General features: G+C 42.7%; 1 protein-coding gene across 1 annotated transcript in view; it reads right to left on the bottom strand.

The window, feature by feature from the left end:
• The window catches only part of LOC126176732 (zinc carboxypeptidase-like), a 111,048-nt gene extending 96,812 nt beyond the window's left edge, over window positions 1–14,236 (bottom strand). Inside the window, exons 1-2 of the mRNA XM_049923901.1 lie at window positions 14,167–14,236; window positions 4,030–4,189 (exon numbers count right to left, since the gene is read on the bottom strand). Coding sequence (XP_049779858.1) covers window positions 4,030–4,182 — 153 coding nt within the window. The 5' untranslated portion in view covers window positions 4,183–4,189; window positions 14,167–14,236. The remainder of the gene's footprint in view (window positions 1–4,029; window positions 4,190–14,166) is intronic.
• Window positions 14,237–17,879: the final 3,643 nt, after the last annotated feature.

Raw genomic sequence — 17,879 nt, 5'->3', positions numbered from 1 at the left:
TAATTCAGCACTTGTTTTTGATGGTGTTAAATGTCTTTCAGGAATAACCGTTTGCACTGTGATGTAGGTTACCTGAACAATTTTGGCATATCATTATCACAACATTTGAATAATAGGATTTCTTTCCTTTCTGACAAAAACTAACTCGTCCATTGATGGCAACTTTACCTTGTCTGTCCTCTCGAGCCCTGAGATCCTCCACAGTATTGATTATAAACCTCCTGAATATATAGATTCCTATTTGGTTTCGGATTCGTAGGATCCCGACTAATGCGAGCAGGAATATCGTGTTCCGACCGCTTAATGTTTCTCATTCTTGTACGATATCGTCGCAGACAAAGAACATTCAAATGGATTTTTGAATGAGATACGCATCACGTAATTTTCCTTATTGCATGTAACGTGAGGAGTTCAAATGTGTGTGAAATCTTATGGGACTTAACTGCTAAAGTCATCAGTCCCTCAGCTTACACACTACTTAGCCTAAATTATCCTAAGGACAAAGACAGACACCCATGCTCGAGGGAGGACTCGAACCTCCGCCGGGACCAGCCGCGCAGTCCATGACACACGTAACGTAGATAGTGTTAGTCCTACGTGCACTGTGCTGTTGTGATGGAATGATAATTCTTTGCATATTCAGGCCTGTAGTACAGTTAGTGGCAGTTTGACTTTCGTTGCATCCAGCTTTCACTATAGATTCTGTGCGCCGTTGAGGGCTCAAAAGAAGGACTAAAATGTCTTCCATTTGTTAATCTTTATTTTCTGCAAATGAAAAACTGTCGAAAACTGGTTTGGAACGGTGTAATACCCGGATGTCACGTAGCCCACAGTAGTAAGATATTCCAATGTACTGCGTTAAGTAGGCTATTCCAGCTTCTCAATAATTCTTGTACTGGTGGTCCTTGACCCCTGTTATTAAGCGACTTTTATTTGGGGGGGGGGGATGCATGACGAGGACAGTGTTCAGGTCCTTTGCAGTAACCTTTCTTGCCAGGCATAGTGGCTTCACTGCAAAGTTTCTAATCTTCACTATTTGACCCATATATACAGCTGCTCGTGTTATTCTGACCGGTACTTAATAGATCCACCTCTTGCAGCCAGATACAGCTGTATCCGGGTATGCCATTTTGATTTTTGTAAGTTATCGATGTGCTCAGCGGAGAGAGAGCCATAAAAAAATGTTTATTCTGGTTGTGGCACAGTATTTACCATTGCGCAGTCTGATACAATCTTCGTTGAAGTGTGATGGGTGATGGACGTATTCAGCAGTGCTATGTTAACTTGTGGTTGTATGTGTCAGATGAAGGAAGATTTATTATAAAGGACAGCAAGGATGAATATGTTGTATATATTTGTAGGCGAAAGAAATCTAAATTTTGGACAAAATTTTTATTTTTGAGGAGAAGAAGTTTGAGGTAAGATTGCAACACTGCGCCAGTAGTTCGTCGAAATGATTGCTGTCGGCTAGTTAACTTTGTTCACTTGCTCAGAGCTAAGAGAAAGCCTCCCTATTTCTCTAATTCATACACTGAGATATCAAATGATTATGGTGTTTGATTTTTATAGAAATTGTCTGTTAACACTGTACCCTTTTTAAAACATTGTTCACTTTGCTAAGCATAGTGTGGTTCGGACCAATGTTATGTGCGACTTTCAGGCGAAATTTTACTCTGTTCTTTTGAATACATAATTCGTTCAAAAATAGTTGTCTTGGAATATCATTTGATTAGAACTGTCACTCTCCCCATCACATTGTTTCTCATTACGCATTGTCACATTGCACCTTATGGTATACAACTGTTTGAATATTGTTTGGAAATATTATTTAAAAATAGAACTCTAGTTTAGCCGCTTCCTGCTTGCTGTTTGGTGTTGGCTTTCGAGAAATCTGCAGCAACGTTGTGAAAACACGAGGTAAGTGGAAATTTTAATGAGGGCCACAATATCGTTTCCAAATTAGGTTTTGTTTAGTCAAAGGTTAGCATAAGAGTTTAAGTTGGTGGGTACGTAGCTTTGCTAATAGACAGATTTTTTACAGAGTGAGAGGTAAATTTGGGCCAAGTTTCATACACATTCATATAGTGCGGAGCTTACACAATTTCTTCCAATTGTCTGAGTTGACAAAAGTCATGGGATAGGGATATGCACATATACAGAGAGCGGTAGCATCGCAGACACAACGTATAAAAGGGCAGTGCATTGGTGGGCCTCTCACCTGTGCTCAGGTGATTCACGTGGCAAAGTTTTCGACGTGATTATGGTCGCCGACGGGAATTAACACACTTTTCAAAGCGAAATGTAGTTTGAGCTAGACGCATGCGACATTCAATTTCAGAAATCGTCAGGGAATTCCATATCTCTGGATCCAAAGTGCAAATAGGGAACCGAGAATACAAAATTTCAGGTATTACCTCTCACCACAAATAACGCACTTTATGAGCGAGAGCAGCGGCGTTTGGGTAGTGTTGTCAGTGGTAACAGAGAAGCTACAAATAACCTCAGAAATCAATGTGGGATGTACGACGAAAGTATCTGTTACGACAGTAGGACCATTTGCTAACAGCATGACATCGCCTGAAACGCTTCTCCTGGCCTCGTGAGTATCCTAGATGACTCGAAACCCGTGGTCTGGCCAGTTGGCTCCCGATCCTAGTAGGAAAGAGCTGATGGTAGGATGCGAATGTGGTGCAGACCCTACGAAGCCATTGACAACCTCTCACTGGATTTGAACGCAGTTGTGTGCTACGAGAAGTTGGATGTTTCTTCTGTGATATTGCAGAGAGAGTTGGGAGTAATGTAGCGACAGTACACGACTGATGGGAGCGGTTGTCACGAGAGTGTTCGGTCGCAAGAGGAACGGGCACCAGACGGCCACGTGGCATTACCAAGAGGGAAGACCATCTTATTCAGTGTCCTGCTCTGGCGTATCGCACTGCATCTGCAAGAGCAATCTGAGCGGCGGTTGGCATCACAGTGAGACAGTGAACAGTTACAAATCCGAGATGGACAACGTGTAGCGTTCATTCCTCTAACCCCATGCAACCACCATTTGCAACATCGGTGGCATCCACCGAAAGCTCATTCGCAGGGAAGGATGGAGGTCTGTTGCGTTTTTTGATGGAAGCTGAGTCTGCCTCAGTGCCAGTGACGGCCGTGTGTAGGCTGGAAGGAGGCCAGATGAGGGTCTGCAACCAAGCTGCCTCCGTGCTAGACACAATGGTCAGTAGAACAGTAGGAACTCTCTCATGGTTATCCCACGCACCCTGACTGCAAAATTGTACTACCTGCTGTTCTTCCTTTCATGAACAGCACACCAGGGATGTTTTCCAGCAGGATAACCCTCGCCCATATACTGCGGTTATAGCCCCACATGCTCTAAATAGTGTCAACTTGTTGCCTTGGCCTACTGAGTCACCAGATTTTTATCCATATACGGGACATCATCGGAGTACAACTAGAGCCACGAAAGGAATTTACCGTCGCCGTATTGACCGACCAAGTGCAACAGTCTTGGTACTGCATCCCAAAAACTCTCATCCGGCACCTGTACAACACACTGAATGCACGTTTTCGTGCTTGTCTTCAACAGTGTGGGGGTTACACCGGTTATTAATGTACCAGCATTTAACATTTGCAGTATGTTAGCTACACAAATGTATTCCCGGAACTTTATTACTCTACGTTAATTATCTTTTGGTGCTGCGATTTTTTCCCGTGAGTGTAGAACGAAACGTGGTGGCTCTGTTGCAATTTATTAAGTGGCAAGAAAAGCCCATCTTGTCTATTGATGAAGGTTCCGTCTGGTACATTATATATTCTATAACGCCCGTCACTGATGCTGCTACAGATCACTACTGAGTATATTTTCATTAGTCAGTCTCTCTAATGAATGGAAAGTATTTCGAAACTCAGAAACAGTGATTTAGATTCAAATATTTCACACATATCTTTTAGCCTATTAAGTGTAAAGAACGCAAAGTCGAGGTACTCGTGAAATATGTGGACGATGGTTCGAAGAATACTCACGTCACTGTGGTACCTGGCGAGCCCATTGAGGAACTGCAGCTGGTCCACACTGGCTGGCAGCACCCGATACACTCGGTAGTCGTCGTATCGCACCTTCTCTCCAGCAGCCAGCGCAAGACCAGCCACCAGGAACAGCAGGATTCCTCGCATCATCCTGCAACTGAATCCCAGGGCTATTGTTCAGGTGCAAACTATCATCGCAGAGCATCTGTGTACTTTACCGAAGAGACTATCTAAGCAGGTGGAAGGGATGCTGGTCTTGATAAAAATTGTTTTTATTTTTTAATTTTTTTTAAATTCTGGGACGTTGTTTATTCACAACAAGGAGGCTTAGCCACTGAACGGCCACTTGCCTATTGCACAGGAAATATTTTTAAAGTGCACTTTGAGGAAGAAATTGTGACAAAATCCCCTCAACAAGATGGATGATTAATTTTATGGGAAAAACATGCTGACGAAGGTTTTATGTTGTATTATAGTAATAATACTGAAAGCGACCAGTTCCTCTGGGATCAAAACAGTTTGAAGCACACGATACAGTTTACTGGACAATGCACTGAGAAGGACACTTTACCTTTTCTGGACCACAAAGTGACCGTAAAAAGCGGAAATATTGACTTCGGTATTTACCGAAAGCCAAGCATGACAGGTCTCGTTATAAACAGGCAGTCATGTCACCCGATGAAATATAAATCCGCGACATTCCCAGACATTTAAATTGTATGCATAAAATGCCCCTTACAAGTGAAGCTTAAATGCCTGCATATGAGGCTAACCAGTATATGACGTATCAAAACCGTTACGATCCAGAATTTGTTTACTCCGTTAATAAGTGTATTAAAAAAGAAAAATCTTGTTTCTTATAGGGGATGAGAAGCAGGTTTTATAACGCTTAGTTCAGCCGAGCAGACAAAGGGATTCTCTATTTTTTGTAGAATACCATATCTGGGTACAGCATTCGAAACAGTAGGCGTACGTATGAGACCTAACAACATTATTTTACTTTTTCAGGTCTAGATAGAAAACTCAGGCCAAGGAAAAGCGGTGGTAAATATAATTAAGTGGGGTATACTACATTACGTGCAATGATTCCTATAAAAATATGTGGATCAAACCGGTAGCTCATTTCGAATAAGATTACAGGTACAGTTTAATTTAAATAATCCCCGATCTGCAGTAACAGCGCACTTACGCGAAGAGGAAAACAGCATCACAAGCCCTTCAGAAAATTTAAAAATATTAATAAAAAAGTCATATTTTGTTTCCGGTATTAGAAGAAGTAGAAACTTTTGGATACAAAAAAGGAACTGCACAGTTCACGTTGAATAATCAATTATGATTAAATAATTTAATTATATAGATAAAAGATCTACTCACCAAGCGGCGGCAGAACACGCACATTAAAGAAGGTTGTAATTAGGCATGATTTCGGAGCTAGTGGCTCCTTCTTCGGGCAGAAGTGTTGAAGGGAAAGGAAGAGGGGTGAAGTAAAATGACTGGAGAGGTCTAGTAGAAGAGGTAAATTTCGGGAAAGGCACACAGAACCGCGGGTCAAGGGAGACTTACCGCACGGGATGAGAAGGAAAGATTGATTCTTGGGGGGCTGCATCGGGCGAGATTTGAAAACTTGAGAGCAATTAGGATTAAAGCAGCATAGCAATCTGGTTAATTTTGACTGATTTATAAGATCAGGTGTTAGGAAATGATAAAATTATGTATTATTATCGCTTTTTAAGCCATCAACTCAAAGCTCCTAGTCATGTGTATATGACGTCACACTGTCCACGTGGACAGTTTCCGTTCAGTCAGCCAACTAATCTCTCTTAGTCGTTCGTGCGGGCTGCTTTTACTTTGCCCAACTCCACGTTGCCCTGCTGTCACACAAGTAAGACACTGCCACTGTAATTTGCAGAGTGCCGCGGAAATTTTAGCGTCCTCTCACTAAAATATATATTTCCTTTTACTTTTTAGATGTATGTCAATATTGAACCATACGCGGCTTGGCGGGGTCGGTAGTCTGCGGTTTTGTGAACGCTATCGTTCAGTCTGCCTACCTCGATAGGATTCTTACCAATGTCCCTTCACTCTGTGGTAGCAGATACGTGCTAAGCAGCATAAAGCAGCGTTGGTGAAACCACCACCTCATACCTACCACACAGAGGCTGCGCAACTCTAGTTGAAAGTCCGTTCCTTAAAGTTCATGATTAAAACATAGGGGGTTTGTGATTTTCAGTTTGCTTGCAGAAAAGCGTTTAAAATAAGATTAACTCTGCTTATTATTCATATTGAAACACATGAAATGGTTACCAAGTCCGCATTTAATATGGTAAAACGGTATCATCCAAAGTTCACTATCTGTATAACAAATATTCACTCGAAAAGTAGCCAAATTTTAGCAAGTCTGACCCGACTAATTCTCACGTTCTAGCAGTCACAGACCCTCAACTATTCGCGAGTTAAACATTTGGTCGTTTCAGTGGTCTCTTCAAAATATTCCGAACAGAGCACGGAACACGCCACGCGGATTTGTTACCACGACCAGGAAATTCACACGCTCATATCTCTCAAACTATTTAATTTAGAAACACCAAACTTTCATTAAAATGTTCGTAACTCCAGTCGCTTCAGTCGCGATATCTTCGAACAGAAATTAGCTCACTATTCCCTCATCTTACAGAGTATTTTTAAGGAGCGATCTGACATCGTGTTTTCCTTAGACCGGCTAGCAAGTGACTCTCCTCGAGGTACTCTCCTACATTCCCATTCCTATTTTCGCACGGGAACAGCTTAATTGAGATCGGCTGTTGATATAAATGACCAATCAGAAGTTCCTTCCAGATCATTCTCGTAGGAGATCTTGCCTTAACCAATCACTAATTTGATAGTAATTAATGGCAGCAGAATTTCAAATTTTTGTATTTTATTTAATCAAAATAAACGAAGTGCGAGATATTCTTCAAACTGACAAATAAACGTATTCTGCCTTTAACTTCCATTCTGCCTAATTTTATACAAAAGCAAGCACACACCGACATACTTCACCTGAATCGTGGTTGTAACATAACTTTCCCACGGTTCATTTATACAAGGTTTTACGTAAAACGAAATATTGAATTTTAACGCATGTCCGACATACACTCTCTCAATCATTCTCACGCACACACATGGTAAAATATAATCAAATAAAAATTTTGACCGATTTTCGTATTACGTAATACCCAGTGACTTAAGTTTTAAAAAGAAAAATTCTAATTAATTGATTTTTATGCAGTGATAACTTTGGAATGGCTTCAAAAGATAATGAAAGTGAATCTGTTATTGTTTCTAACTTGGTTTTGAAAAACAAGCGTAGGTTCTAGGAGTTTTAGGTAATTCTCTTTATCTTCAGAGCTATAATAATTAAAAATCTGAAATTTTGGGAGCATCATTCCATTAATAACAAAAGGCTGTATACCAAATTTGAGCAAAATCGGATAATAACTAATATGGATTATTTAGATTCGTAGGGGGGGATGAATTTTCGCATCGACTGAATGTTACGCTATACAGTTCTCACGGCGGGCATTGTCAGCTGTGCTGTGAGCAAAACGAAAAAAAAACATACCCACTCTGCAGCTACAGTACTAAGTTGCCTTACTGCAACGAATGTCATCTCGTAATAACTTGCTGCGTTACGCACGTTTCTCTTACTGTATATTTCACCTATCAGCATTTAGTACTAAATGAATGTCCTAATAGGATGAGCACATCTTGGTTACCTTTCGTTCGCCACAGTGCTGAAAGTATTCACTGAATAGTAAATTTGGACTAGGAGCAATGGGTATGCCTATGACCTTTTAACTATGTAAGTATAAGTATATTTTAGACAGTCTTTTATTAATTTTTAAATCCACAAAATGATGACACTGTATAACTTATTGCTCGTTACCATGTAGGATGCACCAGATGATGCGGCTTTAAGCAGCGAAATCAGCTGTCAGCGAAATTCCTCCAAACATCATTTTAGAACTATACCTGTAGTGCACTATTATTGACTGTGATGTCACAAGCATCAGCAGAGATCCTACTGTAAGTTGTCTACACTTTTAACTGGGTGTCGGACAGAATCTCCACACAAAAGACAAAGATTCCGTGACGTCGGAAAACGAGAAGAGAGACACTGTTGGCTGAATGTTTCAGCCATGCCTTGTTAAGATGGCTGTATTGATTTAACCCTACTTTAGAAAATCAAACGCTCTATTTAAAGAACTGATACGGCAAATACAATGTACAATCACATTAATGTGACTGTAGTAGTAGTAGCTTTATTCATCCGTAGATCTCTTTTTCCTAGGATATAGGACATGTCAAAGTATTTACAAGCTTAGACCAGTTTAAAATAAGCTAATTAGTATACACATATATTTACAGACTTCTAGTTACAGACATTCACCGAGCAAGGTGACGCAGTGGTTTGTACACTAGACTCGCATTCGGGAGGACGACGGTTTAATCCCGCTTCCGGCCATCCTGATTTAGGTTTTCCGTGATTTCCCTAAATCACTCCAGGCAAATGCCGGGATGGTTCCTTTGAAAGGTCACGGCCGACATCCTTCCCCATCCGTCCCTAATCCGATGAGACCGATGACCTCGCTGCGTGGTCTCCCCCCCCCCCCTCCAAACAACCCAACACAACCCAACAGACAGTCATAAGATTTGTTCCTGGTATACAATAGTTTTTTTTTTTGCAAATGACTTGTTAAATAATGTTAATACCACACCGTTCACTCGTATCTCACTATCAGTCACTGCACACACTACACACCCATTGTTTCGTAACACTTCACTTACTACACACACACATACACACACAAACACCCACTGTTGTTCTCTGGGCCATTTTCTGTACCACAACTTCCCATTTGCTATCCTGAGAAACTGAGTCAGCATCCCTCCATAATGAGTGAGATACTGAGCTCAGAAAGAGGTGTTTGTATTGTGGTATGAATAGCTTGAGTGGGGAGTGTTTCTAGAATGGAGAAAAAGAAGGAAAAAATAATGTGAAGGTCTTATGTGGAATGTTGGATGTTTTATAATCATTATTATTATTATTTATTTGTATAACATTTTTTTATCAAACCCGTACTATGTTTTATGTAGGTAATCCTTTAATGGATAAAACGTATTGCATAACAGGTACTTTTTAGCTGCCTTTTTAAATAAGTGTATTTTTGAAATTTGTTTAATCTCTTTTGGTAATTTATTGCACAGTTTTATTCCTTGGTAGAAAATGCTGTTTTGAGTTTTGTGTTTATTTTTTGGCAAATGTAAGCTGAGTCTTTCTCTTGTTGCATGGTCACGGAAAGAGCTGTTTGTGCAGTAATTACCAATGTTATTTTTTATGTGTACAACTGACTGGTAAATGTATTCATGTGGAGCAGTTAAAATCTCCAGTGTTTTGAACAGATCTTTACGATGAGCTCGACTAGTATTTTTGGTTATTATTCTTATAGCTCTTTTCTGGAGTTTGAAAGTTGTGCTCATATTTTGTGGGTTTGTTCCCCAAAAGGAATTCCATAGCTAAGAACTGAGTGTACATATGAATAACATGTAACTAAAAGACACTGCATGTTAGACACTGATGATAGGAGTCTAAGGGCGTAACATGCTGATAACATTCTGTTTGAAGTACCTTTGTGTGTTCACACTGTTGTGGGTTGGCAGGAGAGCCAACACCGGAGTAATAGAGGAAGCCAAAAGGCACGCGTTTTAGCTCACGCAGGCTGGCGTGAGGTATGATTCAGTATCAATAGTAACTGGTAATGGCGCCTTGCTACGTCGTAGCAAATGACGTAGCTGAAGGCTATGCTAACTATCGTCTCGGCAAATGAGAGCGTATTTTTTCAGTGAACCATCGCTAGCAAAGTCGGTTGTACAACTGGGGCGAGTGCTAGGAAGTCTCTCTAGACCTGCCGTGTGGCGGCACTCGGTCTACAATCACTGATAGTAGCGACACTCGGGTCCGACGTATACTAACGGACCGCGGCCGATTTAAAGGCTACCACCTAGCAAGTGTGGTGTCTGGCGGTGACACCACATACACCACTTAGACTGAGAATCAATATTCATTTCTAGAAATTTTGCATTTGTTACACAGTCTGAAGAGGTGCCATCTCCATTTAACTTAACAGTGTCATTTTTCCTCTTCAAACTGAAATTCATGACATTATTTTTCTTTATGTTCAATGTCACTTTGTTGCTTATTGATCAATCATAACTTCCTTGAGAGTTTCATTTGTGTCCTCGGCAAGGAGTTCTCTTGTTTTCTCAGTGACTATAATATTGCTGTCATCAGCGCAGAGAATTTTTTCACCAAAAGTAACACTATTGGGAAAGTCATTGATGTATATCAAGCAGTATTGGTCCTAATATGCTACCTCGCGGAACCTCTATATTAATGTATTAATGTATTTTGGATCTGATAAGTGCTTTAATAAATGTTTAGATCTATTTGAAGTATGTGTTATCTCTACTCTTTGTACCCTATCTGTAGGTATGATCGAAACCAGTCATTAGCTACACCTCTTATTCCTAATGCTTGTAATTTATTTAATAGAATCTTGTGCTCGACTGTACCAAATGCTTTACAAAGATCCAAATATATGCCTGTGACAAACTCATCTTTATCAAGAGCATCAAGTGCAACATTCGTGAATTCTACTATGGCTGACTCCGTATTTTTGCCACTTCGGAAACAAAACTGTGATACGCTTGAAAGATCTGTCTTTCATAATTGCTTCTATTAATTTTGAGAATGCTTAGTGCAGGGAAATGGGCTGTAATTTTCCGTTTTCTGCATTTCCTTTCTTGAGCGAAGGTGCTACTTTTGATTGTTTTAACTGCCTCTCGAAATCCTAAATGACCACCTTTTGCAGTACGAACCGTTGGGAGACATGCAGCAAGTCAGTGAGGCTCTGGAAGATACCGACAACGACGTGGATCCATGCTGACTCCAATGATGTGGCCACCTGCGCTACGTTTCTCGGTTGAGGATTCATGGCGTGTACAGCGTGATCGAGATGGTCCCACAGATTCTCGATTGGGTTTAAATCAGGACAGTTTGGTGGCCAGGGGAGTACGGTAAACAAACCCTGGTGCTCTTCGAACAATGCACTCAAACAGCGATCTTTGTGACACTTTGCATTTTCCTGCTGGTAGATGCCACCGTGTCGACAAAATACAAACTGGATGTAGGGGTGGGCACAGTCCCCAAAGATAGATGCATTCATGTGTTGATCCATTGTGCCTTTCAGAATGACGAGATCACCCAGGCACTGCTGTGTTCTTCAGTCCATAGCGCTGCCTCCTCCGGCCTGGACCATTTCTTCGATTGTAGCAGGATGTTTGTTTTAGACGTTTCACGCCGTATACGGAAATAGCCATCTGTTCGTTGGAGAATAAAACTTGATTAATCTGAAAGGCCCCCCTGTCGCCACTTGGGTGTAAATTCTAGCCTTCGTCGCCGATGAACAGCAGACAATAGTAGTGCACGAGCCAGACGCCTATTGTGGAGGTTCATGCACAACAACTTTCAGGTATGTTTAGAAGCCAACAAATTAAAATGGTAAACGGCTTTTCTCTGCCTCGTGATGACTGGGTGTTGTGTGATGTCCTTAGGTTAGTTACGTTTAAGTAGTTCTAAGTTCTACGGGACTGATGACCATAGATGTTAAGTCCCATAGTGCTCAGAGCCATTTGAACCATTTTTTGGTAAACGGCTCTTTGTAGATTATCTTCATTTTCTTCAAATATTTTTTGATCATCTGCATATAGTTCCAAGCTCTGAGTAGGTTTTCTACGTAGGGGTTCGAAATGATTGCAGAGACACCGCAATTTTTTAACACTGTGTTGTTGTTAACTGTTTCGGTAAAGAGCTTCAAAAGAGTAGCTTTGGGAAGCATCTTTTCTACGTAATCTATCACAGTAGCTGTCTGTTGACTTTGTGAAAAGATTTTTCGTAATTCAAACGCTGTATGCGTTTCTAAGTTAAATTCTTTCCTTTTATTTACAAGCCGTTTTATATTAAAAATACCACCAGTGTAGAATCGTCCCCTTGTAAAACTCATTTCTGATAAAATTAAAAGAAATTATATATTTATTATATTGCTACCAGAAATAGGCGAATGCACCTAGGTTGAAACTTTCGCAGTATTCCGATGTTATTCTCGTAAAACGTGTTTTGGGTTTGAGTTATTTCATACGGTCATGTATAAGAGATACAAACAAATACACTCCTGGAAATGGAAAAAAGAACACATTGACACCGGTGTGTCACACCCACCATACTTGCTCCGGACACTGCGAGAGGGCTGTACAAGCAATGATCACACGCACGGTACAGCGGACACACCAGGAACCGCGGTGTTGGCCGTCGAATGGCGCTAGCTGCGCAGCATTTGTGCACCGCCGCCGTCAGTGTCAGCCAGTTTGCCGTGGCATACGGAGCTCCATCGCAGTCTTTAACACTGGTAGCATGCCGCGACAGCGTGGACGTGAACCGTATGTGCAGTTGACGGACTTTGAGCGAGGGCGTATAGTGGGCATGCGGGAGGCCGGGTGGACGTACCGCCGAATTGCTCAACACGTGGGGCGTGAGGTCTCCACAGTACATCGATGTTGTCGCCAGTGGTCGGCGGAAGGTGCACGTGCCCGTCGACCTGGGACCGGACCGCAGCGACGCACGGATGCACGCCAAGACCGTAGGATCCAACGCAGTGCCGTAGGGGACCGCACCGCCACTTCCCAGCAAATTAGGGACACTGTTGCTCCTGGGGTATCGGCGAGGACCATTCGCAACCGTCTCCATGAAGCTGGGCTACGGTCCCGCACACCGTTAGGCCGTCTTCCGCTCACGCCCCAACATCGTGCAGCCCGCCTCCAGTGGTGTCGCGACAGGCGTGAATGGAGGGACGAATGGAGACGTGTCGTCTTCAGCGATGAGAGTCGCTTCTGCCTTGGTGCCAATGATGGTCGTATGCGTGTTTGGCGCCGTGCAGGTGAGCGCCACAATCAGGACTGCATACGACCGAGGCACACAGGGCCAACACCCGGCATCATGGTGTGGGGAGCGATCTCCTACACTGGCCGTACACCACTGGTGATCGTCGAGGGGACACTGAATAGTGCACGGTACATCCAAACCGTCATCGAACCCATCGTTCTACCATTCCTAGACCGGCAAGGGAACTTGCTGTTCCAACAGGACAATGCACGTCCGCATGTATCCCGTGCCACCCAACGTGCTCTAGAAGGTGTAAGTCAACTACCCTGGCCAGCAAGATCTCCGGATCTGTCCCCCATTGAGCATGTCTGGGACTGGATGAAGCGTCGTCTCACGCGGTCTGCACGTCCAGCACGAACGCTGGTCCAACTGAGGCGCCAGGTGGAAATGGCATGGCAAGCCGTTCCACAGGACTACATCCAGCATCTCTACGATCGTCTCCATGGGAGAATAGCAGCCTGCATTGCTGCGAAAGGTGGATATACACTGTACTAGTGCCGACATTGTGCATTCTCTGTTGCCTGTGTCTATGTGCCTGTGGTTCTGTCAGTGTGATCATGTGATGTATCTGACCCCAGGAATGTGTCAATAAAGTTTCCCCTTCCTGGGACAATGAATTCACGGTGTTCTTATTTCAATTTCCAGGAGTGTATATGCTGAATGCTTTGCGAGGCTAGGTTTTCTCCTAACTTTCAAAGTGTTTTACTATCATTTAGTATTGGGTAAAACTTAAAAACATAATCTTCACACAATCCTCTTTGACATCAGCGATGGTTCTTACTAAATTTATTTTTTCCTAAATAGAAGAAAGACACTACTTGCGAAAAAGCTGCAAGCTTACATTTGATAACTCTCTGTGGTACTTGGATAACAAATCCAGACTCAGCTTAACCGCCACTGTGGCAATTGTCATTCTTCGCAGCTGCCAGCGTATAGCATTTGTAGTGTAGCAATAGGATCACATTTTACATATACTGTACTTCCGTGAATTCACATCTTTCTTTAATCACATATACTCAACACTGAATGTAACAGCTCGGATAAACCGAACACAGACCAAAAAAATCTCCAGACCGAATTATCAGTTACATACTTACAAGGTTGTCTTGTAAGAACGACACCCGGGCGTGAGTAGTGTGTTTCTTATAAGACGTGTAGATCTTGGGAGTGAATACTGAACCTCCGATGAAGTGACACTTGCCGTAATGTGTTTATGGCCTTGAAGTAAACTAGAAAGCACTTATGCGTTATCAGAACGCTGCATCTCGTATTTCCCGTAACTAAGCAATTAAGCGCTCAATCTGACAGTCATCAGACGATTGCCATATCTGATATAGCTTATGTTGTATAACAGAACGTTGAAAGCCGTCACGTTGCTGCTATAACTGCTTTCGCGAATACGGATAAGACGACAATTAAATTTAATGCTTGTAAAGGCAGTTGATTTAAATTTATACACTTAATTTGTATTTTATTTCATCTATTTGTCGCATAAATGTTTGTTTTCCTTGTTTCATGTCGACAGCAAGGGCGACGCAACACGCCGGCGGCAGCATCTTCACTAGTGCGGTCAGAGATACTGTACTGCCTGGTGCCACTACTGAAGCGACGCTAGAAGATCCTGCCGGCCACTGCTGGGAAATTCTGGTTCTCATTGGCCATTAAACGATAGTACTGCATTTTAAAGAAAGGAAAGTGTCAGTTTGTCTACTATTGAGGACATACGTACTGTATTATGTTATAGAGGACAATTAAAGTGTATAGAGTTGAAAGTTCATTATACTTCTTGTTTACTTTTGAAGTAGTGAAGCTAATTTGTTTCCAGAAGGAGACTAAATGACAATTCTTAGAAATTTTTCAGTCATACATATAATTTGAAATCACGATCCCAGTGTGCAGTAATCGAATTTTGGCATAAATTTTGCCAATATACAGCATTTTTGGGTGGTCAATGTCGGAATTGTATTGTGCCAAGAGAATAAGTGAGTGAATCTTTTTTTCTCAGTCTCATCTTTTTCTGCAATATTATCAAAGAAACCTTTCTTTATTGCACTTCAAAACTTTGACGTGACCTGTGCTCTGGTTATATGAAATCCGAGCATCGTCGAACTGACTAATTTAAAGTTTACCAGTCAACACACAATTTTTCGAATCAGAAGCTTAGCGCCGCACTTTGGTACATGCTCACATAACATTGGGGAGACTTCGCAGTGAGAGCACTCAGTGACTTGCAACAAACCTTACACAAAGTTTCAAACGTTTATTAAACTTTTTCTCGCTGACTTGAGAGGGGAGGAGCAGGAAATGGACAGCGAAATATCAGAAGATGAGCTGGACAGTGAAGGGAAAGCGGAGGAGATGGATAGAGTCATGAGTGCAGAAGAGATGGGCATAGAGATGGAGCAGGTGGAGATGAACAGAGAGAGGGGGAGGAGTAAATGAACAGAGAAATATGAGTAATAGGAGATGGGCAGTCAGAGGACAGAGGAGGAGGTGGAAAGATGAAGAAAAGAGGAAGAGATGAACGGAAGTATGGGGTGGGGGGGGGGGAATGAAATGCGCATAGAAATGGAGGAGGAGTAGATGGACAGAAAGGGGGAGGAGGAAATGGACAGGGGGAGGAGGAGATGGACAAAGAGGTGTACAGAAGCAGATGGACAGCGAGTGGGGGTATGGAGGAGGTGCAAAGAGAGGGGGGTGCAGGAGGTGAGGGGAAGGGCGAGTTAGAGAGTGGGGAAGGGAAGGTGGCGGTGGAGGAGGAGGAACAGAGGGAGGGGACAAAGAGAGGGGGGTGCAGGAGGTGGACAGTGACAGGGGAGATGGAGGAAACAGATAGAGAGAAGGGGAAGGAGAAGATGGGCTAATAGACGATTAGAATAAATACATACTCGGGCAATGCTAGGTACTGTGTATGAGTACTAACCTGTGCTCTTCTGACGTGCATTCATGTCTCAAGGAGCAGATGCTGTAGACGATCGACAAATGTCTGAAACAGAAGATGTGTTCGCACATTGAGAATGTGATTAGACATCACATGTACAATGTATAAGTAACACATGAAAACTTATGCCAGACCATGACCTGAACAAGGATTTCCCATTTGTAGCAACTTGTCGCCCTACACAGTTTTTCCTCTCTTGTACGACAAAGTTACTATACATTTCAATATTAGTCCAAAACGAAACATTAACATGAAGATCATTTTTGATTCTTCTCAAGAATCACAAACACGGAAATTTTACAGTGCTGACAAATTGCAAAATGTACTGTACAGGTGTTGATGGTGTTGTGACACCAACCAGCCACAATTTTATTTTAAGTTCCTTTATTCAAAAGGTACCATTACCGGTTTCGAATCATTACAGTTCATCGTCAGTAGGCTTTCATACTTCCATCAGGTGGTGCGTTTTTTATTGATTAGTTGTCCTAAAATATAAATAATACATAATTATAAGCACGCCACACAGATAGTTACGTTACAGATTTGCACTGGGATATGACTTACGTGAAATGTCGGTCTGGAGTATTTGTTATCATAGTTTTCGTCCAACAAATGATGTTCGTAGTTTTCACTGTAAGAATCATCTGAATTAGAAGCCACACGTCCGTTGAAGATCCGCGTTCCAGGCGATGTTTATGTGTGTCGGTCACACGATACCACAAGCACATTCGGTTTCAGCCAGAGCAATGTCGTGCAGTCTCTATATTGTCAGAAACCTTTTGTTAACCAACTGGGGAGGTTATCTGTCGTGATCTATGTTTGGTGAATCGCTCGTCATAGTGCAAGCCATGCCACACCAGGGTGATGTCTCTCAACTGTATTCCGATATTGATTCGTCATCCATAGGCCACACACTCCCCACACTGTAAGTACCCTGGTAAAAGCGAATTCGTGTGCACACAGCTATATTAGACGAAAAATATTTTGATGTTGGAGAGTGCAGGCACGATGTGAGCGAGTGCAACAGTGATCCGGCGGGACGGAAGCTCCAGTTGATTAGCGAGGAGACCAGTGTAACTGTATCGACGATGGGTCCACATCCTGAGAATGGTGTTGATATGTAAGCCTGCTGCCACATTCAAACGTTGGAAAATCCCAGTCCTCCACTGCGAGGTGGGTCCACATCCCGCACATGGTGTTGATATATACGGCGGCTGCACTCACTCAAACGTTGATAAGTCGCAGTCCTCCGCTGCGAAGGGGGGAGTGTGGGGGCATCGTATCTCAAACTGAAGTGAAGTCTGTTACTGACGAAGTATGCAAAGACTGCCTGGGTCCACTGTGCCATCACTCGACGTATTGGTAGTATCTGTACCAAGTGAGGGATCTAGGACAGCATGTGGATGTTAATAAAAGTGATCCTTTGGACTGTATCTAGCACTCATGGGAGATGGCCTCGGACATCCATGTGGAGGGCTCGTAAAAGGCATCTCTAGTTCAGCGCCGTCGTACACTAGACTTCTCTAGTAAATACGATACAGAAACGCCAAAGTATATCCATCACCTGCAGTGGAGCCACACTCCCTTCCCGGTGCCCTCTGCCAATTTCTTTGGCCAGTGTTGCTGGTGGTGTTGCTGCCTGCCACACTCCTATACCGCTTGATCCGCCCTAGCGCCATATGGATCTGATTTTCAGAAGTCGCGAAGAAGAATAGATCACTTGTGTAAGGCCGGCCGGTGTGGCCGAGCGGTTCTAGGCTGTTCAGTATGGAACCGCGCGCCCGCTACAGTCGCAGGTTCGAATCCTGCCTCGGGCATGGATGTGTTTGATATCCGTAGGTTAGTCAGGTTTAAGTAGTTCTACGTTCT

This window comes from Schistocerca cancellata, chromosome 3 (assembly GCF_023864275.1).
Source record: "Schistocerca cancellata isolate TAMUIC-IGC-003103 chromosome 3, iqSchCanc2.1, whole genome shotgun sequence".
Classification (NCBI taxonomy): Eukaryota; Metazoa; Arthropoda; class Insecta; order Orthoptera; family Acrididae; genus Schistocerca; species Schistocerca cancellata.
This window is presented reverse-complemented; position numbering and strand designations above follow the sequence as displayed.